General features: G+C 33.8%; 2 protein-coding genes across 2 annotated transcripts; one reads left to right on the top strand and one right to left on the bottom strand.

Annotated features, from left to right (window-relative positions):
- Window positions 1–2,020: 2,020 nt before the first annotated feature.
- On the bottom strand, window positions 2,021–24,264 carry LOC123307246 (1-phosphatidylinositol 4,5-bisphosphate phosphodiesterase gamma-1). Its single transcript, XM_044889513.1, has 18 exons — window positions 24,068–24,264; window positions 23,553–23,949; window positions 23,361–23,499; window positions 23,067–23,229; window positions 22,861–23,013; window positions 22,601–22,761; window positions 22,156–22,435; window positions 21,464–21,744; window positions 20,219–20,400; window positions 19,228–19,615; window positions 18,990–19,167; window positions 11,417–11,689; window positions 10,627–10,773; window positions 10,085–10,345; window positions 6,795–7,176; window positions 4,920–5,062; window positions 4,270–4,377; window positions 2,021–2,296 (listed from the first exon to the last, which is right to left on the bottom strand). The coding sequence occupies exons 2-18, from the start codon at window positions 23,917–23,919 to the stop codon at window positions 2,213–2,215; spliced, it is 3,690 nt and encodes a 1,229-aa protein (XP_044745448.1). The 5' UTR covers window positions 23,920–23,949; window positions 24,068–24,264; the 3' UTR covers window positions 2,021–2,212.
- On the top strand, window positions 13,360–16,667 carry LOC123307083. The gene is made up of 2 exons (XM_044889326.1): window positions 13,360–13,583; window positions 15,430–16,667. The coding sequence occupies exons 1-2, from the start codon at window positions 13,557–13,559 to the stop codon at window positions 16,528–16,530; spliced, it is 1,128 nt and encodes a 375-aa protein (XP_044745261.1). The 5' UTR covers window positions 13,360–13,556; the 3' UTR covers window positions 16,531–16,667.
- Window positions 24,265–24,338: the final 74 nt, after the last annotated feature.

Here is a 24,338-nt window from a genome sequence, read left to right as displayed (position 1 = left end):
TCTCGAAGATTACATACTTTTAAAAACCATTGAATACGATATCCCTAACTCTTGTGGAGCAGTTTATTATTAATTATTATTGAATACTCAGTGATATAAATAACAGTGTTATTTTACAGCAATGTAGATAGTACAGAGTAATGGTACTATTATACCCTGGTGATATTGCGCCCTGGATAACGAATACCTGAAATTTTAGGGTCTTTGAAGGAAAATACGTGAAGATACAATATTAATTTGAATTCTCAAAGGCAATACTTGGAACAGAACCAACAACAATGTTGAAAGTGCAATCCATCAAATTGAAAAAGTATTACTTCTTTATATTGATAAATATAAGATATTACAACAAATCAGGATTTTTTTTAAATAATTTATTGAAAATATAAATACAACATGATATTCCAAATAGGGAAAATAGATATGTAAAGCTTGTTCTGTCATTTGTTCAACAAAATTGATTTTTTTGGGTAGGTATATGGATAATTAATTTGACAATAATTCATTTTTTCCAAAACAGAAAATGGACTAAACACGCAATACAACTGATATACTTGAACCAATAATGGATATCATTTGATTGTTTATTGTCCAGTCTTTTCAGAAATACTTAATTATGGATACAATTATAGTGTAGACAAGAGATATTAATTTTCAATTACGAATCAGAAAATATACTATCACAAAACTCGAGTGAAATTCAACTATCCATCATGTACTGCATTTTTCATCTTCAATCCCATAGTCTACTCATAAAAGGAATGCAAAAATAAAAAATACATAAGGCTGAATACATAGGTATCTGTAAATATGTACTTGCAAACTAATTAAAAATAACAAATATGTTAAAGACTAAAAATATTATTCGAATTTGCATCGAATCGCTGTTTATTCAGAATGAGAGACATTAGGCCGAATCATTGAATTTTTTTTACAATTCTTATTGCTTTTTATCTGCTCTCATCTGAATAATGCTCACTGAACTCTAACACTAAACTGCTTCTTTTCATCTGCAGCATTGTTAGGGGCAGTGCATAGACTTTGCAAGACTCAATTTGATATCTTCATGGACGATTAAAAACTCACTAAATTACTCGATTTTCTGATAATGAATAATTATATGTTATTATTTAATATTTGTTATCTATTAAAAACGAATTATTGACCAGTTAATAATATTTCAAACGATATATGCACAATATAATTAGAATTAAGATTACGTTCTGCAAATTTAAAATGATTATTTTGTGCTCCAGGAAAATGCAAATCAATTACTATTATAAAAGTAAATATACTGATTTGATCAATCATCAAATTCGAGAAAAAATTAACGTCACATGTCTTGAATCATTGAGAGATTTCGGTTAAAAATAGATCACATATTAACTATATCACCTAATCTTCTACAGGAACAATAGGAAGTCTTTGATAGTGAATATAATAATGAATATATCCCTAAATCTAGTGAAGACTATAGGTTTTACGACATAATGAAACTTGACCAATAAATTTCAAATGACCAGATGGGAAAACAGGTTTTCTATACTTATAGATATTGACTTTTCATCTCATCACGTTCAATAAATACTTTAGACCTTCTTTAAACTCTTAAAAATAGATATAAACTTCAATTCAATATGATAAATATAAAACTTTGAGATATGTTATGTTACGCTAAAAATTGCAACTCTTGAGATCTGCACCTCCTATACATCAAGCAGATCCAGTGTAATCCTTTACGATATAAATATATAAAAGAATACTTACTTCTCTCATTTATTAGGTAGTTCCTGAAAACATCGCATAAGATTAACATGTAATCCCACAATATACATCAGGAATGGTGGAGATTAGTAATGGAAATGAGGAAGTAATGTGAAAAATCATTTTTTCCCTTAAAATGTGCAGTGTATGAGAAAATCAGCAATTTTATTATTATTGTTAGTACATAAAAGTATTCCAAACACAAATATCAGAAATGTAAAAATAGGCAAAAATGGAATTGATATATTACAAGTTATATGTACAAGTATGTCCAATTATGTTATGCAGGAAGAAAATAATTTTGCCCAACTCTTATACAAAAATTCAAGGACTGATTTTCCACTCTTTGGTATTCAGCATAATTTAAAGTTTTCATATGTCTGTTTGTTCACTCTATATTCTTAACATTACTGACTAAAACAAAATCACGAAAAAAAACTATTAAATTTCAAGAGATGTTACAGCAATTCCTTTTTTTTCTCCTAACAGACGAATTTTGTATATTTCGGGACCCGCAAATCTGCAAATGTTGCTGTAACAATAATGGTATATTCCAATAATAGTTTTCCAAAAAAATTAAACAAACTATGAAATAAGTAAGAATAGAAAAATGTTCAACCTATTGAGTTACTACTGAAGAACTAAATCAAACAGATGTACAGGGTGTCCGGATTTAACGTTCATATATTTCAGGGGGGCGATTCTAGAGGTCAAAAGATAAAGAATCCGTTTTATCAACTTAGGTCCCAGGTTCTCAAAATTTGGCGGTTTTCGAATGAAATTTAGTATATAAGAGATTTTATAATAGATAAGCTGAATCGTCCGGAAAAAAAAATAATTGACTGCTTCTCATCAGTGGGGTAGCTGATAAAGGGGAGGGGCCATTGATGAGAATCAGCCAGTTTTTTCTATCACCAGACGATTAAGTTAATCCAAAAACCTTCAAGTACTGAGTTTCATTTCAATCCGCCAAATTTTGACAAAGTTATCGCAAATTGATTCGATTTTGGAGGTCACGTTGAAGAGCTCATATTTTGACCTCAAGAATCACCCCCTGAAATATGTATATGAACGTTAAATCCGGACAGTCTGTATATTGAAATGATCAAGACTCACATCAATTTAATAGTTTTTGGGATATACAACATCAAAGATTAGTGTTTTTAAACTGTCAAATGGGGGATGAATTATTCTCTAGTTATCACAGTTCAACCTTTCTGATAAGAATTGTTCGAATTGATTAATGAAAAAATATTTTGTGATGATATTTTGATATTTCTTATTTTTGAAACCTGTTATATTCGAATACATGATCTGACTAAAATCTATTTTAAACAGGCTGAAAAAACAATTACAAGTAATAAAAAAAATTTCTGTTCATCTCCGCGAGTCGTTTTCGGATCTGAGATTTTAGGTCTACTGGCGTGAAAAAAAAATTCTGACTCAATCACAAGGTGGGTTTCGAAAACATGAATAAATTCTATACAAGGTTCAAACATCGATTCATCAAAAATTTTTTTTAGCATTATAAGAATCTGAAAAAGCATCCTTTCTTGTTTTGGAATATCTTAGAGCGTTTATCGAAAACATCGAGGAAAGCACTAATGTCAAGTGTGCCTTTTGTAGTGCGATACACAGTTGAATATACCTCAAAAAACCTTATCAAGTTCCAAAATTCAATCAAGACAGCCTTTTATTTGTCCTACTCGATTTGATTTTTGGAAAAATTTTCCGCTCTGTGATCTTTTCAGAGATCGTAATCTTAATCGAAGTGAAAAAAAATCACTGAATTAACTTTTTTCCTCAATTCCGCATCAGCTACTAGGTGAATTTGAATAAAAACGGAAAATCAAAAAATTTGGTGTTTTTGAGAAAAATTTTAGTTGCCCCACAGTTATAATAAGTTTCGCAGAAAATTTATTGCTTCAATATTTGATTTGCCTTGGGGATATCAACTTTTGATTTATTCAATAAATATATGATTAGGGAGAGTAAAGTGCACAGAAGAAAATCGATTTGAAAATGAGACTCTAGTTTTTGAATTTAAAGTGATCGTAAAAAATTCAAGCTGAACGAATCGGTTATCTGGTATACATTAAGGTTGAGTAAAGAAAAATAAATTTTCCAAGCCTGTGGACCAATAAAAAGAATTTTTCCTAACCTCAAAAAAAATCATTAAAATTTTTTTTTTAAGTTCGGCTACGAAAACCAGACACTTGTAGCTAGAATTTGCTCAGTTTTAAATGCTGGACGCCTTTTTTCCCTTAGTACAGCCTGTTGAGAATCACCTAAAATTTGGATTTTTTTGCTGTCTTAAGTTTTGTGTAAAGTGGTGTAGCCAAATATCCAGATAAATTATTGTCATCCTTTCCCAGATCTTACTCTGTACATACATGAAACATCAATTTTAGGGATACTATAAGTTATCAAAAACATGCTTGTTGAAATAACGTTAAACATGCAAAGTAGCATGCACAAATGTTTTTCAATTAAATTCATACTTACAGAACTCGGTTTTATACGTATATTTATCAAGAGAGATGCAAGTTCCAAGTCTTCACTAAAAGTATTTTTCAGCCATACACTCCTGTAGCCAGTCCGCAAACATAAGACCTGTAATTCCAAATAAATATTTCTTGAATAAAACAAAAAATAATGATACGTTGCGGTTCTCTAACTTGGAATAAATTCAAACACAGTGTTTTTGTTGTTGATAGCTCGGACAGGTCAATTAGTATTTCAAATTGAGCTCCTTTTCATGCAACAAAATGTTATACAGCGTGTCCCAAATTTGAGATATGGCGTCATTGAAATTTTTTCTTAAATGACAATCCTTATTTTTTTATGACTATTCTTATGTACACCAAGGTACACATGCGTACCAAATATCATACTAGACTACTGTTAGAGACTCGCAATGTATGAATGTTAAAAGAGCAGTAGGCGTGAATTTTTGAAAATAAGGCGTGACATGACAAAGTTGTAATGATGACAAATACTATTCCCTTCACGAAAAGGAAATTACAAAATTCAAGACAGAGGATAATACCTCATGACTAAACGATTATGAACAAGAATATGCAGATATTTCGGTTTAGAGAATTATTGATTCCTCCTTGTACCATCAAAGCCATAATATTATGAAAATAAATTACCGGATATGTAGCTTGTCCAATGAAATTTGGTTCTCCAAAAACATCCTCATCTTGCACAAGGAATCTGAGGAGGGCAAAGTGAGGATTCAACACCACAAAGTCACAGGATTCGTTCAACCAAATTGGGTTGAAACCATTATCAGCTGAAATACAATAAAATTCGATTTTAATGCATTCAAACAAACTGCTCCACAAGAGTTAGGGATATCGTATTCAATCGTTTTTAAAAGTATGTAATCTTCGAGAAAATCGCTGTAAAATCATTTAAAACTCAATAACAACTTGAATCGATCCAATAAAAATCAGTATGAGACATTTCGTCAATCTGGTCGCCTCTTTTCTGAAGTTTGGTTCTTTGCATATGTTTCATGAATGTTCTTATTTTGAAATGAAGTCAGTTTATCAACGGCTTCGATTTGAAACGAGTTTTCTGAAAATGCCAAGACGTAAATTAACAAACGTTGAGGCTAATAGGGCTATCGGAATGCTACAGGGTTGCCTAACTCAGGTTGTTGTAGCGGAAAGGCTCCAAGTCAGACAAAGCGTGATATCTCGACTTTGGAATAGGTTCAGGGAGACAGGTTCCGTGTTGGAAAGACCAAGGCTTGGTGGGCGACGAAAAACAACACCTGCTCAGGATCCTTTCATCACCGTTTCGGCGAGAAGAAACCCTACATCTACGTGTAGAATGCTACGGAATACTCTTCAAAATGCAGATGGGGTCCAAGTTTCCATCGAAACCATCAGATGACGTTTGAGAGAGGCGAATCTAGGTTCTAGACGTCCATTAAGAGGAGTTCCATTAACACGTGACCATAAGCGTCAAAGACTGGAATGGGCAAGGCAACATATCAATTGGAACGATCAATGGCGTAGTGTCCTTTTCACTGATGAAGACAGATATGGACAATTTTCAGATTCTCGAAGTATAAGGGTATGGACAATCCCACGCATACCCCGTAATCGTCGCTATGTCCAAGAAGTCCATCCATTCCGAGGGGGTAGTGTTATGGTATGGGCCGGGATATGTTTCAACGGGCGCACAGATCTACACATTTGTCCTAGGAATATGACCGCCTTACACTATAGGGAGCATGTCAGAGACAATGTTGTGCCAAATTTTCACGCTGCTATTGGTGAAACTTTTCAATTCCTAGACGATAACGCTGGACCGCGCCGTGCAGCCATAGTTGAGAATGCGCTCGAGGAGCTTGGTATTCCACATTTACCAATACCTCCGCACTCACCAGATTTGAATTGCATAGAACATGCATGGGATATGCTCCAAAGAAGATTAGATATTCATCAACCTAACCCAGAATCCTTAAATGATCTGAGAGAGCTTCTGCCCCGTTTATGGAACCAAATTCCTCAAGAAATGTTCAACAACCTCGTGTGTAGTATGCAAAGATGTCAAGCTGTTATTGATGCCCGTGGAGGCCATAAATTGTATTGATAGTCTTAAAATGCTTGAATTCTCTGGCAAACAAATTTCGTTATTTTACTCGATTTTTCTTAACCATCCTGTATACGCTGCAGACCTACAGGCTTAAATTAATTTGCAACTTGAAATCATAATAATATGAATTTTCATCACAAAAATCTTATTTTAACTATATTTTTTTGCAATTTGACTCAATATCCCTAACTCATGTGGAGCAGTTTACTTTTTTCTATATCAAATTGTAAATAGGAGAGTCTGCTCAAATATCTGTAATTTTCAAAATTTTACTCTTTACAATCGTTTTATTATACGTTTGCAGATCTTGATCCGTTGTTAATGATTGCTTGTATCGAAAATCAGTACCCGTTGAAGTTAAAACATATTCAGAAATAGTGTGTTCAAAAAGGTCATAAATCTAAGGGTATACTCACCAACAGGTTTCGTGATTAATTTGACGCCGCTGTCGTATGGCGCACCCTGTACCTCGATTTCAACGAAAGGACTGGCAGTGCCTTTCTTGGACCTATTCAGATGACGAGCAGCAATGACCCTGATCGAAATCCGTAAAGGCTCCACCCCGACCAATGACGTCTTATCGAAGGGATCGAAGTCTGTCCTGAACATGACGTCTGGTTTCAGCAGATAGCCGCAAAATCCATTATCCCTGAATTTCGCTTGGTTCAGTTGCATAGCCTTGTCACCGGTCTGGAAGTTCAAAGCTACCATCTGGGAACCGCAGTTCCACAGGTTGACCGGGCTGTAATTAGACGAGTCGATTCTTTGGCCTTTTGGATACACGCGAGAAAATTGGTGCTGGAATGATTGAAATGTTTCTTCGTTTAGATTGTAGATTCATTCATTATTGGTGGTTGAAATAAGTATCAATCGCTACAATAAATAAATTTCCTTCAACAGCTGTCATTGTTGCTGTATATGTTAGTTTCCTTAGACATATAGTCCATTCACTTTTATATTTATTTTTTCATTTTTGATATGAAAAAAAATTATACCATTGACACATAATAATATGCAGATGCTTGAGAAGACGTTACGATATCAGTTGTTGATTCTAAAGTATATAATAAAAAAATCAACCCAGAGATAATAGTTGGGGTCGTTGGGGGGCCGACGACGCTATATCGGGATTTACTCGAGCGTCGTGGAGACCTAGTGGATTTTGAACATTAGATGGTAGATGCACTTTCAGCGGTGGCGAAAGCGTCTGCAGGGTCTCAAAGATGTAAAAAACATCGTCAGGTGTACATACTCGAGCGTGTCAGATTAAGATACTGTATATGCCCTACGTGTCTCTGATAATGAATTCATGCTTATCTGACAGTTTGCGCGGTGGGAGTGACCGTACGGAAGAGTTGAAAATGGTAAAAAAAAATTTTCCAGCGTGTCAGATTTTTGGAGGATATGTTAATTGGACCCAAAGGAAGCTACTTTTCAAGGGACTGACAATTTGGACGTGACGCAAGGTCACAGCGGTCCTTTGAAATGTAAAAAAAAAATTGTTACTTGTACATACTCGAGCGTGTCAGATTTTCATACAGATGGTTAATCTGGGTGTTGTAGACGTGTTGACCTATTAATCTGACACTAATCAGGGGGGGTTTTCTTAATCTGACACTTTGAAGATGATAAAAATCCCTTTTTTTCGAATATTTCCCTCCTTGTACCTCTAATCGTTTTTGTATTCATTATGAAAGTTATAGATAATGAAATTCTACACAACTTTTGTCTGAAGCAATTTTACATACTCTTAACCGTTCTCGAGTTAGAGGGCGATAAGTGCGAGAAGCTTAGCCACACAAGCGAAAGGCAAGGTCAATGTAGAATCCCAGTCTAATCTACAATTGCCAAAATGACAAGATATTTCTATGATGACAATTTCGAAATTAGTCACGAAAATTTTAGTGTTGTCTGTGACTGAACCTTAGAATGTACTATTTTCCAACGAGTGAATTTTCGCTTCAGCATGTATCGCTAAACACCTCACATTAATCGCCATATATCTCAAAAACGTTTGAACGTAGAAAAAATTGCTTGGGACAAAATTTGTAGAAAATGTTATGCTCTACAACTTTTATACTGAATGCGAAAAATATTTGAACCCCAGGGAAGGAGATAATTCAAAAAAACTGATTTTTGTGACCTTTAAGGCCAATTTTTATTGTTTCGGCTCGCTAAAACTGTCAGATTATATTTTTTCCGTTATTCTTGAATCATTAGCTTCAAAATAAGAAAAAACGCCACCGCGCTCGAGAATATACACGTGACGTTTTTTTTTTGGAACTTTGGCGCCCTCCCACACATTTTCGACAGGCTTAAATTGTCAGATTAAGAAAATATATACTTTTTCTACAAACGTGCGCGTTCAACCTTTTTCCCGCACGCATTCCAAGTTGCAAAGAGTCACTTTCCCAAAGGGTGCGGGAAAAACGCCTGCTATTTCTTTCCCGCACGCATTTGCGAAATGGAAACATTTATATATTTCAAGAGCTTGTAGAAAAAATATTGTTCCTAACTCTTGCGGAAAGTGTCTTGCCCGCACTCAACTGCTTACCCGAACTCTGCTTCGCATCGTTCGGGCAACGGCAGTTTCGTGCGGGCAAGTATCACTTTCCGCACTTGATAGGAAAATAACTATTTCAACATGTAATTAACTACATATATCTTAATCTGACACGCTCGAGTATGTACAATGATCTTTTTTTTACTATTCTGACAGGCTGTCCTAGACAATTCCCCCTATATACAGGTCTAATTTTTGGTAGAGGTACTCTACCTAATTCGAACTAGTTAAAGGGAAGTTCTGAAGCTAGGGGAACAACTTTTTTAAACAAAATTTCACTCCTAATATATTTTTGGGTGTTCCCATTGAAGGGAAGTCATTGTCATTATTTTTGTCACACACAGTCTTCCTGATTGTGTAAGCATGTAGTTAAAATATGAGTCGTTAAGATTCAAATGAAACATGATGTAAATTTACTTATATCGAATATGTTAGATACCGTCTGATGAATCGTCAATTTAAAAATATCAGGGTTACTATTAGAATGAGCATATTTCAATTCAAAATAGGACTTCCTGATACTTTTTCTTTATAATAGCACTTTCGGCATTTGTGCAGCGATAAGAAATAGGATCTGGCAAAGTCGTTTTGTATATTAACGACATTTCATGTATGACAATGTTCTACCTACAAAAACTTATTATTCCATGACCAAGCAACTGCTTCTATAAAAGTGAATGGACTAAAAGTCATATTCGGTTGATGCCTAAATAGCAAATCTTTGTACAACATATCAAATTTTGGTTTAGCAGAATTTATAATAGAATTGGATAAATATGGGAGTTGTAGTAATAAAGACGAAATACTAGGCTATTGACATAGACCATCCACTAGAAACTTCGGGAGAATTAGTTGCAATAATATTCAACTGGTATTCATTCGTGATTATGCTGAAATGCAATTATTCATGAAATTAAATGGATTTTAGTCAGTTCAGTTATAAATATTGACCCTAATTCTTCTGAAACTTCTGGTGAACGATCTCCGTCAATAACCCTATATAATAGTTCAATGGACACACCATTATGCAAAATTAGCAATCAATGTTATCACGAAAATTAACTATTTACAAAAAAAAGATGTAAGATTATAATACAGTTGCCGAGTCTGATGCTTCTACACACAAAAAAATATGAATCTTACCTGATGGTACCTGAGGAAAAAATGCCTTTCTTGTTGGCAAATGAGCTTTTCTGCCTTGTTTTCTGGAAACGATGACATCTCATTGTGAATGAATGGGGTAGTTCGAGCCCTCTCCAAATTGAACGCAACAGACCGACAGTAAATTATCAAATTTGACATTTCCTTGGCTATTCTGCACGCCTTTTCCATCTGTTTGTGATGCGTTTCTAGGGCACATGCCCTCTGCGCAACTTCCCTTATGTTCAGTAACCATTCTAAAGCCTACAAAAAAAGGCTCTGCTTAAATGTGTTGGATTTATGTATTCAATTTCAATTAATCACTTCTACTCGCAAGACTCTAGTATTAAAATGTTTTGACTGATGAATATTACGCATTAGATTATATCCCATTTATAACAACTAGAATGTTTAATCAAAAATTCTGATTATTTAAAGTGGTTAATGAAAACATAACATCTAATAACAACTACAAATAGAAGGAATGATTATTGGACAAGTTCATCGATGAAAAGGCTTTCAAAAAAATAAAAAGTATCACTCACCAATTCCTTCGAGTGAACTGCAACTTCAAAAGGCGTGCATGCTGTGGAAGTGACAATTCTGAGAACCCATTCCAAGCCTACTCTATCGGGGTTCTGAAGTAGATCCACTACAGCTCCACTCATATCCAAATGACCTTGTAACATTGACTGCGAAATAAATGAATTTGGAATAAAGATACAAAAAAACTAAAGGAACTGGATTTTAATAATGACGAAATCACGATTTTAAGAGAAGCTTACACTTCTCGGTTTCGAAACAATGATTTATTCGATTCGACAGATTTTACTTTTATCATTAACTTTGGTATAGATCATTTAATTTTGATGAAATCTTCAGTGTAGTACAATATGAATGAATACATTCAATAGTTCCAACAGGTTTTTCAAAATACAGGGTTGTTATCGTGTATCGTCCAAGGATGCATGATCCAAAGCTACTTAGGAAAACATGTGAAAAAAGTTATATTCATGAGAAATGCTAGGTGGTTCTTAGTTATTCATTGGTTTCCAAAAACTTCTCAAAGATATTGCATCAGCTTATTTCTAGGGTTGAAGTTTTGTGCACTTTATACTTATTTTCCCAGATATTTCTTTCTGAAAATTCATTGGTTTTGCCAGTTTTTCATATTAACCACCAAGCTTGGATACTACTAATATTTGTGTTTAACTTTTCATTTTGAAGAAAGTGATGAAAGTACGTGAAAGTGTGAAAATATTGAAAGTGTGAAAATATTGAAAGTGGTTGTCAAAAAAAATATATGAACTAATTTGAATATTATCCTCCGCTTACCCCATCGTCTGATTCTTGTTGATCGTCGATCTCCACAACGTAATTAGCAGGAAAAAATAATTGCTTCATACCCCCATAATCACCTCGCCACCAGCCGAGGCTGTTTTCAGGCTTCGTAACGTTATTGATGATGGCATGTTTACAAAAAGACAGTTCATCTGGTCTTTGCGCTCTGTAATCATAGAGAGCCTTCACGTTTATTTTTGGGGGGACAAATGCGCTCGGATCCATGTATGATGGGGTGCTATTATAGACCGGAGATTCCTGGAGATCCTAGGAAAAAAAATTGTAATTATTGGTACTACAAAAATATACCGATTTTTCAAATTAGACATGGTTTTATGAGTTTAACATGCAAATCAGTCGATCAAAGGTGAATATGACGCTTGTTCTCGATTATGGTGGTGTTTCAAACTGAGTATTCTTTCCAGAAGGAGAGACAGTGAATTAATGATATTGAGAGTCATAAGGTGTTTGAGACAGCCAATACGTCGTAAAAGACCACATTCGTGAAAGAAATCTTGTAGATTTTGCATCACGATAACGTATCATTTCACTTCACAACCGATGTGACCAAATTTTTAGGCAAAATACAAAAAATCTCCTCGAACGGACACTTGGCACCCACCGACATTTTTCTCTTACCAAAACTCATATCGCCACTTCGAAAGCCACTTCTTCACTCGATAAAAACAAAATTTACTTTGTATTCAACCAACATAAAAAAAATTGTAAGTCCCTCCACTATTCCCAAATTTTTCCTAGAAGAAATGTTTTTTGACTCTCATACATTCACACTCTACGAGAATTGAAAAAAATACCCTGCGCTAGGGAGAATTCAACGTCACCAAAGTAATGTCGAATGACTAGTCAAACATAGCTGTCTCATTTCAATTGCTATTAATTTCTCAACATCTCAAAATACTCCTAAATCTGCAGTCATAATTAAATTCATTCGATGCAGAATCAACACTCCTACAAATTAGATGGGCTGCTTTCATTATATACCGGCTAACTCAAACGAACACTCAACAATCTCTGATATTGTAATTAAATTTCTTTTATAGACGCTGGGTCGATATTCTTTAATACTGGGGGAAATATCACCTAAAAACCACAAAAACTCCTTTCGCAGACATATTTTTGGCCTCTGAAAGTTAAGTTCCCTAGTCCAAGGAGGAAAACCTAGGATATTCTTTAATTGGGACGTTAATTAGACAAAGAGAATGATTAAATCTTTTGTGGGAACAGAATCCTTATTGAATAGTTACCAATTTGACTGAACTTTTCACGTTATTTCAATATCATTTTTAAGGCGACATTGTTTCGGATATATGGTGCATAAATTCTAACGCAGAATCATTTCTGTTAACCATCTTCATTATTGCTCCTTGTATTTCAGATATTGAGAAAGACAATTTGTTGACAAATTAAGTTTCTGGAAGAATGTAAGCTGAGCTGCTACCAAAATATCATTCAATCATTACAACATACAAGACATTTAAAGAATAGCTATAGGATTTCAACTTAAACAAATCACGAAAATATGTAAATTATTTCTCATAAGAGCTCAAGATTCCTTGCGTGATTAACAGAAGAAGAACTTTAATCGGTCAATTGTTACGCCAGCCAGCTCAAACATACTACCTGTTCTCGTTCAAATTAGATACGTGACAGAAGGACATGAGGGCGTTAAGATGCCCAGAGACTACCAGATTTATACGAATATAATATTTCAAGAAATCAAATTGCAACTCTCTGAAATATGCTCGAGCTATGGGTCTTTACAGAAAAAAATTGAATGATTACATTAACTTCCACTACAATACATAAAATAAATATTGTCCCCCAATTTTCCTAGATTTAGGAATTTGGAGCGCGACAATGTGTGGCCCACTTTAAAGGGCCTTAATAGATCAGGTCCATCATTGAATGAGGTATAAAATCCGCGGTGTATCTAAATCGTGTCCGCGGCACCATGGGCATCCGGGGTTGCAGGGGGAAAGGGTACAGTTACATTCCTAGACAAGGGTTTCAAAACAAGTAGTTTCCAGACAGTCCAGACAGACCTAACTCAGGTGGTGATTCAGTTCGAATTTGGTGTCCGTTGAGAGAAAAGGGGCGTGTTTTTTCTTGAATTATGAAGATGAATTCATATTTCTATTTGGTGAGTTAATTTCTTATTCAGAAAACGAAAATAAAAAAAGGTTTTTTTCTCATTTTTTTTTTTATTGTTATTGAGCACGACTGGGACTCTCTTGAACACAAAATTACTTAATAATGATTGCTAACAGCCTTTGTTTTTTGAAAAAGCATTCTCCAGTTCTGATAATTCTAGGAATATGCAAATACTGCATTTTGGTACACAATTTTGGCGACTTTAAGACACTTTTCTGGGCCACAATATCTTGAAACCATTAAACATTTACCTAGTATTTTAATTCCTTGAAAAATTGTTAAACTTTCAGAAAGCCAATTCAATAAAAAAAAATTTTTGTCTTGCAATTTTTTCATGAAACGTACGATGATTGAGAGAAATCTAAAAATTTTATCGACTGCATTTCGAGATTAGTATGAAATTCTACTTGTCAATTACATTTCAAGATTTTTCTCAAAAATTGCGTTTCATGAAATATTTGCTAGAGACAGGAAAGTTTTTCAATTGAATGGGCTTTCAAACGGTTCAACAATTTTCAAGGAATTAAAATACATCGTTCTGAAGACACTGTGGCCCAGTAAAAATAAAAATAGGAGTCTCCTAATAAATTTTAAATAATCTTCCATAGGATTTTTTTGAAAGGACCTCTTGTAGCTAGCCGCAACAGTAGTCGGTATAATCATATCAGATTCTCAACCTCTTTTATAATGCTCTTTCATAGTCCGAAAATCTGGATGGAATTTTTCACTCTGCTCTTCACTAAAATGGTTCAGATTATCTTATCAGATTATCTGAAAATCGCTATGAATGTGAGTTTAAGAAGATTTATATACGGTTTTCGGATTTCTTGTTAATGAATTAGTTAGTGATAACCAGAACAAATCAGTTACAACCTTTCAACTTGGTTACATTTGACTTTCCCGAGATACACTAAACATTTCTGGAACCCATGGCTTGTCTTGATTTCAGCGTGTTATATATTGCGCTAGGTACTGAAGATACGCAGTTTAAACGTCAAACATCAAAACAAGAATATATTGATTTACCATTTCTCACAAATTCACCTATGTTTCGAAATGTTTCTATAAAATATACAGATTGTAAATTAATAATTGCAAAAAATTCAAGGGATCATTCCACCTCAACAAATTCAAAATTTTCTTTTTGGAAACCAGAAAACTGACGGAAATGAAATGTAGCAGACTATGGGAGCGAGAAGGCATTAAAAAAGTGCAAAAATTTTTCGAGAGAAATTTTTTTCTTATTCCTAGGTAATGAAAATACAATTCACATTAGACACATGAATAGATTCTAAAATTATGACTGAATAATTAAAAATAGAAAACATCCAATAGGATCGCAGTTACTCAATAAATGTGAAAATACAATGATAAAAACATATGTGGCAATTGAAATTTTCGAAAAGTCGCAAAAAAAATGAGAAGTCTTGATACCGGTTCCTTGTGTTGACTAAGGAGATTTCTGCTCCACATTGAGGTTGAAATGACTACAGATTTTTTTTATTAGAGGATAGAGTACCCACTGTACGAAAATTATTTTCAAAAATATTATATTTCATCTTCAACAACTTCATGGATCTATCTACACATTTTGTAATAGTTCAGTTGAAAGATATACCCCGGGTGTCCCAGAATCAGCTGTCAATATATCACCAACGTATTATAGGTTAAAAAATATTCCAGAAGTTCAAAAAGGGCCGTACTTTTGAAAGACTGATATTCTTGGAAAAAAACTATTTGATTCTTCCCCAATATTATTGATTGTAGAATGCGGTGGTGACCTATTGACTAATCCTTGGACATCAAGTGGATGATTAATTTTCTTTCCTTTTCAGATCTGCTTCATCCCGGTGATAAACACGGCATCCATTTTCGATGAGAATCAAAACAAAGAGATAATAGATTTAAATTTGAACAACAGCGAGGTCGACAAACTAATGACCCAACAGACTGAAGCGATTAAAAAAATCGTATCAGATACTCAACAGATTCAATTGGAATACCCGCAGACAGAAAAGCCAGCCTCAGATACTACAGAACTAAAAAAAAATTACACTGAAATAAATCTTGAAGATCTCCGAGTGAAATGTCAACATTTAGAGAGATTATTCAGAGCGAATAATTCAAAATTCGAAAATGATTCGCAGATGAATTCGAAACCTGTTGAAACTTCAACTCCATCAATGTTTAGGAAAAAATATCCATTAACATATCCTGTATATTTTCAAGGTAGAAAAGATAACAAATACTCCACTCCTAAAATAAAAGGGTTCTATGTCACAACGGTTCCCACGGTAGCTACGAGTCAAAGTACAACACCAAAAACGTCGAAAAAGGAACAACCTAATGTTAAATATATCAAACTGGAACCTGTGATCCTCCAAAAAACATTCTTGACTAACGGAAAAGTCGTTTATTATTGGCACAGATCTCTGCCGAGCGCTATACAGTATCAGAACTCTCAACAAGAGTCAGAAACTGTACCCATTCCTTCAACCACGCAAGCTACAACAACCACAACAGCTTCTAGTATCTATAGTTTCAGAAACCTTTTCCCCTTTTACTCCATGAGCAACGCGGATTCCTACCAAACAGAATCAACAACTACCAGTACTACCACAGCATCAACAACCACAACAGCACCTACACCTTTGCAGGATGATACTAAAATTAACCAAGATTTCGAAGATCTGGCTACTCAGCTTCGATTTGTTCTTCCAGTACCATATGTGGACCCAGAAAACGCATCGAGGAATCCATGGGATTTCGATCAATTTGCTTACTATCCTAAGCACTTACAGCCCACCAAAATCAATATGCAAGTACCTTACGTTCCTACTTTTCATGTTATAAAAGCATTAGCAGTGCCTAATAGATATTTGTCAAATTTGGGTAACAAAAATGTTAATGACGAAGAGAAACCGAAATTTTCATGAAGAATAAACTATTCATATAAGAATTAAACTGATTATGGTTATGTGTAAATTTATACTTAGGAAATATTAATTTATTATGTTTCGGAATGTAACCCAAAAAGTAGGCAATTAAAACCAATACTTGAAAATAAAAGAAAATAAAAAAAACGAACTTTTATTTGACTTATTTTTCATTTGGAATTCAGGAGAGAACAATCCCTATCTATTTTCGGGTAGAGGTTTATTGAATCTAAAACTTGGAAGTCTGCACGCGACTCCCGTTGACCGCACGACGCAAAAAAGGAAGACACTTTAAGCATACTCATTTGAGTTTCCAAAATATGTATAACTTTTCCGCACTAGTGCTTGAAAAAATCGCTTTCCGCCAATAGCCGGGGAGAAATTCACTTTCCGGCACTAGGGCATAAAGAGTGATTCCGAGATTGGTTGGAATGAAAACTTTCAGAGCTATCACGGGAAAACTATGAAAAAAAATTTGGGAGTGATCAAAAATAAAAAATTCGATTTTATGATGAATAATTTTGACATTTCATGAATTGTATATACTGGGTGGCGCACCCCAGACGCGGCGATCATTTTGAGGGAGTAAATGAAGATATTTTGAAAATCTTTTCTCGTGGTGTGTGTAGGATGTCGCAAAGCACAATTCAAAATTATTTTCATATATACAGAATGTTCGAAAACAAAGGTATAGACCAAAGTTACACTTTTTTAAACGTAACACCCTATATTTGACCTCAAAAAAGGAATGGCAAACTCAAGTTATGATGAGTTTCTTCAGATTACTTTATAGCTCAGAAGCACCCTTTACGACATAATTGCTAAAAATCGAAAATATGTTTTTTTTTTAATAGAAACTAGTTACGCCAGCGATACAGGCAAAAAATTTTCGAGTAGAGAAGTTGGCTACTCCTACTTATAAAAGAAAATTTCAACTCTGGAATATACAGAGTGATCATAATTAATGCTCAAATATCAACTATAAATAATCGTCGAAAACTTTCTTATTTCAAATGGCACACCAGGTATTTCTATATCTCGTTTAACGTAAAAATTAATTTCGAAACGATCTTCATAAAACTTTCCTACATCTAAACCTGATAGTTTCTAAGTAATTTTCGATTTTCAATTCAAAACTAGTAAATCATTTTCGCCATTATCTCGTAAATGGTCCTTCTAAGGTATAAAGTGATCTGAAGAAAATCATCATAATTTGAGCTTGCCATTCGATTTTTGAGGTCAAATAAAGAGTGTTACATTTAAAAAAGTGTAACTTTGGTCTATATCTTGACCGTGTATATGTATATAATAATCATTTTAAATTTTGCCTTTAAACACCCTACACACACCACAAGAAAAGATTTTCAAAATATCTTCACTCCCTCAAAATGAGCGCCGCGTCTAGGGTGGGCCAACCGGTATATGGTAAATGATTTGAAATGCTAAAATTATTCATTGGAACATCGAATTTCAGTTTCCTGGTTTCCTTCTGGTGTTTCCGGAAGTGACAGGCTAATCAAGCAGTACGAAATTGCTGTTTTTCCTTTCTTACTGATAACTCTGAAATTTTTCATTTCAGGTATAGGGTTTGTGTTGGTAACCACCCCCTTTTTTACGTGGAATCGATTGAAATAATAAAAAATATAGGTCTTAATTAGAAAATATTGAGTTTTGATGAATTATATTTGTCAAACTTGATGATTTTCTCATAATCACCCTGTACATTTCGTCCAAACAGCAAAAAGCGTGATGGTACTACGGATAGCAAAATTGAATAAATTGTTAAACCGTTGAGTTTTTACCCAAAGAACTGTTGAAATTATCATCCAATCAGCTATCTAAAGAGGCATAGATACAGGGTGACAATTTGAAAACTTGCCAGTCCAATTATGTCACGACAAGGATGATTTCAGAGAAAATGCCGGAACAGATCAATTTCTATTCATAGGGGGACATATTTTGAGCAGAATTGTGAGCTGAAATCTCCTCAACCCTAGGTGTATAGGAGCCATCAACCCTAAATTCTCAATAGGGAATAGGGGGTGAGCTATACCTCAATCGAGGGATCACTTTTCCGCAACCAAATGTTTAAGAGTAAATTAAATTCTGTCATGTCTCTATGCACCCAACGCCAACTTTTCTACACTTTTTCCTTTTAACCTGATTACTCGAAACGTCAAAAAAGCATTAAAAGTACCATAATATGATACCACAACATGTAACGATTTTATTCAGTTTTACTTTTTTATCGCATTTGACGAATCCCATTCATTTAATATTTCTGCCTCAATCATACTAGAGCTGAAAATATATCAACAAAAAACTTAATTTTCGAATTTGGCGAATTTCATAATGATAATTTTTTTTTTGACATTTCGTCCCACTTTTATGTGTAATATAAAAATTGGAAGAAACAATGACTGTTTTTTTTCTATATATGAAAGGTTATATATACATACCGAGGACATTCTTCTTACTGCGTCTTCACTTATAGCATATGTTAACTTGACCTTTCTGTAGAGTGGATGATTCTCATAATAATTTATCAGTTCAACAAGACTTTCAAATTCGACATTTCCAATAGTGTACAGGCGGCCTTCTAGTTTTATTCTGCAGTGCTTGATTTTTTTATCAGCTCTGAAAAAATTCAAACAAAATAAACCAAATTAATCGAACAGTAAGAAAAGCCTTTCCTACCTGAAACTTATGGTGAAACAATTTGAGTCATTTTCGCTAGGTCTCACTATGAAAGCACCTTCAGTTTTTACCCTCTTCAAAATTTCCTCGGCTTGCAACTTCCCAGTATTTTTATGGTACCACACCTCAGTTTCGTGCTTTTTCGGTTGAGGAACGGGTTCCTGTAGAGTTATTGCAAATTCTGCAGTCACTAACGGATTGGATCGGTAGTAAGTAATCAAACTGTATAGACTATCGAAATATTTCGAGTCCATTAGATAAAACTTCGTTTGTTGTTTATCCTGTTTAGATCTTATCCTGCAGTGGTTCACTTGGCCGCATCTCCAAAAAGACAGACAATATTCTCCAACAAAAGTAACACTTGCTCTAACAAGGAATGTTCCATCGCCTGAAATATAACCCACCCTTCGTTAGAGACCATTAAGTTGAGGTTTTTTTCGGGGATAACAATTATTGGCGTTTGGTTGGAGGTAGAAGTACAAGAACTAAATGCTAGTGAGGATCTGATCATTGTAGATGTACAGGCTGTCCTAATGAAAAGAAGAATATATCTCTATGTATATTGATTAGCAAATTCAATGGAATTATTTCAATAGTGCTTGTAGGGGTACACATTTCGCGATACTCGAAATTCTTGAAAACGTCACTCTCGTCTTCTTATTTTGTCTCGAGAATCTGTGACCAAATTTTGCTGCATTAATTTCAGGACAGCCCGTAGCCTGTAGAACAAACGCTTGTTTCAAGAGAACATATCTCAATGTCGACGTTTCACTGACGAGTACCCATTAACAATGGTATACAGATTGTGCTTCACTATTTTGTAAGGTTAGACTTTTAGACTTAAAATTATTTTTCGAGGGGGGCAAAGCAAACAAATTTCATTCCTTTAGTTCAAAGTATTAATTGTAAATACTTTGGTCTTTGATGTTATTTTGGCATTGAAATTTTTTGATAAAAAAAATACAATAACAATAATATCATATGCGCTCACCCAAATAAGAATAGGTTTTAAGAAGCCTTTCTGCTTCATCCCTACCATCCTTAAGTTTCCCATGAAACCATTTTTCACTAAAATGTAGTTCTTCATTTGGAATTTCAGATTTTGTACGTTGGAAGGAAGATGATGAAGAACTGTCTTCTTCATCTTCAGACCTTTCAGATTCTTGATCCAATCTGTAAAGAATAAAAGTTGTGTGAAATATTTAACATTATAACTAACATTAAAAATGAGTCTACGTAGATTGTAGATTTAAAGCGGGGTTGTGATGCACTGAAATGTAGTGGCTCTTGCCTCTACATTTTCGACAGCGCGCCCTTCATTTCCAGTTTATGAACTCCATTATCCGTATCAAGGAGGTTAATTACTCGCTCCTACAAGTTTCTTGTCCGAAGCATTTTTTTTTGTTGGCTTGCAATGGCTACGCATTCCGCCAGTTATTCTTTCCTATTTCATTGAGTAGTCCGCTCCCAGAAAAAAAATATTCTCTGATACTTCCAAAAATTCAGATTTGATCAAGGTGCAAACTAGCATTTGACTCTGATATAATGTTTTAAAAGTAGGTATAAAATTATGGAGCCATCTGGAGTATAGTTTTTGACAAACAATTTTTTTTTATTTTCTAGTTATACAATCCCCACTAAATTCTCCACAGATGTTTGTATCCTTAAATTGAACTAGTTACAGAGTATCAATTCAATTAGGCCAGTATTTTTTCAAATATTCCGTATATTTTTCTCCAGTAACTCTGAAACCAACAGGTGGCGCATTTGAACCCTGAAACTATTCTGAAAATTTAAAGTCCCTAGTTTTTTTTTCACAATTGAATTTAATAAAGGAATTTTCATTTTTGAATCCAACACAATTGTTTCAGACCAATACAGGTTCAAAATTCGAAAATTAAACACATTAACGTTCTCATTCTTAGAAATGACCATATAAAAGCAAATCAGTGGACTTATTCCTAAAAATTATAGTGAATATTTGAATTCAGTATGTTAATTATAATACTTTTGATATTTATTTGACCCATTCCATAAATCTGATCAAAATTTTTCCTTTACAAGAATTCATTGCCCATTGCATTGTCTTGTAGCATCTGAGTTTTATATCCTTATTAGTCTTTTGGTTATCAAGAAAATTCAACACATAGTAGGGCACCTCAAATAGCTAACTGGAGAATCTTGGGGACATAACCTCGAGGCAATGCTAATGAACGATAGGTAGAATGTAAATTACCTGTAACTGTCGGTATAAAAGAGTTGACTGTTGGTGAGGACAAAAAAGTGGGGATTCCACTCCTTATCTACTGGATCTTCAATGTACATAATACCATTTTTAACAGAATTCCTAAGGTCTAGCTCATTCCCATCATTTCTTATCAGAACAGCAGCTTCTTCTTGTCCCTCTGGTAGTTTTTTATGTTTTAATATTATTTTTCTTCTCAATTGATAAGGACTCGGTAATTGCTTCTCATTTTTATCAACAGGCTGAACAACTAACATCTCTCCAAAAACTTCCTGGAATTTTATAATTGAGAAATAATAATAAATTAAGCTATTAAAGTTGTTAACAAGAGAAGATAAATAAGTCAACAATATATACAACAAATTCCAAATTTGTTGGTAAATGGAATATTACAAATTCAAAGCTTATATTTATTTTATGAATCAGTGTTATCACAGTTAGAAAACGGATATGAATTATTTTTATCTTATGCCTGTTGAAAATTTGTAAATATTTTTTGTTGAAAAAACTGAACGAATGAGTGGAGTAGAAAGTAACGAAAATTAACGAGCAATTGAAATCACACACTCTGAAAGTCTAGAAAGAATATTGCTCTAGTCTGAGGTTTTGAATTAATGTAATTTTCGTGCCCCATTGCCCAATACACAATTTGAAATATATGCCATGAATCTTTTGTCAATTACCTGCATTGAAGATGCCATTTTTCTTTGCTGAGGAAGGGAACAGTTATCTTCAATTGACAATATAACTGGATATTCAGAAGTAGAAAAAGCATGTTCTTTTATAGTTTTTATAACATCTATGAATTTAATTTTCGTCGTCAAAGTATGTCCGTGATAAATAAAAGGCATGCCATCTGGACCATCCCAACAATCAAGTTCAATGCATCTACACCCCATCCTAAGGCATCTTACATAAGCTTCCACAGATGACTCGCTTGAAAACTGATCTCCAGTTAAATACCTGGAAAAATTCAAATATGATAGTCATAAAAATTTAATAGTTTCCATCACTACAGAACAAACAGCATTTTAACCAATCAGTTGGTTGATCTTTTTTTAACAGGTACGACATAAACTCTGTTTATTCAGAAAGATCTAGTTGGAGTATTTTAAAGAGTCAACTTACGTATTGTGTGATGATGATATCCAATAATGTGATAAAGGTTTGGACATATCTTGGTAAACATTTTCTCTGAGAGGATTCCAAACATCATTTTGTTTGGAGAATAAATAATCCATAAATTCCGGTACCGTAAAATATGGATCTTGTACATCTCTCTGTGGATCCTGAAGATAATACAACTGTCTAATTCAATATATACAAACAAAAATTTCAAGTAATCATATGGAATGAGAATAATCAGGTAATAACACCGATTCACTTACCTTGAGGAAATCACTCATGAATTTTGAAAGAGTTCTTTCATCATTTACTGGCTGAGATTGTTCCGTAGCTAGAAAATTGGCAAGATCATGCAAACTGACAGTTTTCAAATTAGGAGAGTAATTCAAGATTTTATCAAATAAAATGTCCAATTTCTGAAAATGAAGATGTTAATTAATGTTATAACCTTAAGATAAAAGGAACAAACCTTTTCGTCTAAGATAACTTTTTGGTAGAGCACTGCAAAGTCATCAAACCCTATTTCTGTTCTTTTCCTAGTGTCCACTTCATTGAAAATCTCCCTTAATTTGTTCGTGGAAATTTTGTAATTTATTCTTGGAAAAAAAGCCTTTAGATCTTTCAGATTCACCCTAAGAAAAAAATGAAAAATAAATATTTCAATTCCAATCTAATGATCACCAATTGATGGTTAAAAGAATAAAATTTGAATAATTTCAAATTAATTAATGATGAAAGTTAGCTAAGAATCAATGTAACTCACGTTTCCTTCATATTTTCCATTGCATAAAATTCTCTTCTCAACCAACTTTGTACCCTTATGGAATATGGAGCAGTTAGAGTATCTTTCACAAGGTATCGTAGTCCTTTTATCCATAATTCACATTCTTTTTCAGATAAAGCTAACAAAATTGGGTAAAAATAAGAGGAACAATCTTCAGAATCATCAACTCACCAACTATACTCAAAACTCTAAGTTTGAATTCAGAACCATAAAATATGACAAAACACTTTAAGTTTTCAATCTTTTTCGTATCATCTGGCCATTTTTCAAAATCTTTGGAACATTTTCCTAAACGAATCTCCTTGATTTCTCTCAAGTCAATTGCCCCATCGGTAGGTTTTGTTGGACTGGTAATTCTGGACCATACAAGTTGTTGAGTTTCTCTTCTTATGGCTAAAGTTTTTCTTTCAGCTTTTTTTCTCCACGAAAATTTTGTGACCAGAGTACCTCGTTCTAGCTGACTAATTATCTGTTCCATTTCAGTTATATAGCCAAAACCCGAACTCAAAGAAAACATACCATTTGTTAAGGAAAACATCTTGTCTAATAACAGTTCTTCCTCTTGAAGCTGCAAATATAGGAAAATTTCAACTTCATATCGCAATCAGTTCCCTCATAAGGTTATTCTGTAAAACTATTCAAAATGTATTGTACATTTATTTTGCTTCATTGTTTACATTCTGTACCTCAGATCATTGTGTGAATTTTTTTGTGTAGATCCTAAAAAATGTCTCAAAGTAACTTCGAGAATTCAGTTGAACATTTTCGTTCGAATGTATAAGATGTATCCAATAATTTCAAATCATCTTTTGATTTTACTTTAGTTTTTTTGATACATTTCAAGCAGAGACAACCTACTATTTTAGGTTAAGTCGAACTGTCACAGCAATATTGGATGACCTTGATCAAGGTTTTTTTACAGATTGAACATAAGTGCATGATATGAAATAGATTTGC

Source organism: Coccinella septempunctata, chromosome 1 (assembly GCF_907165205.1).
Source record: "Coccinella septempunctata chromosome 1, icCocSept1.1, whole genome shotgun sequence".
In the NCBI taxonomy this organism is placed as follows: domain Eukaryota; kingdom Metazoa; phylum Arthropoda; class Insecta; order Coleoptera; family Coccinellidae; genus Coccinella; species Coccinella septempunctata.
Note: the sequence above shows the minus strand (reverse complement) of the source record. Positions and strands in the feature narration are given on the sequence as shown.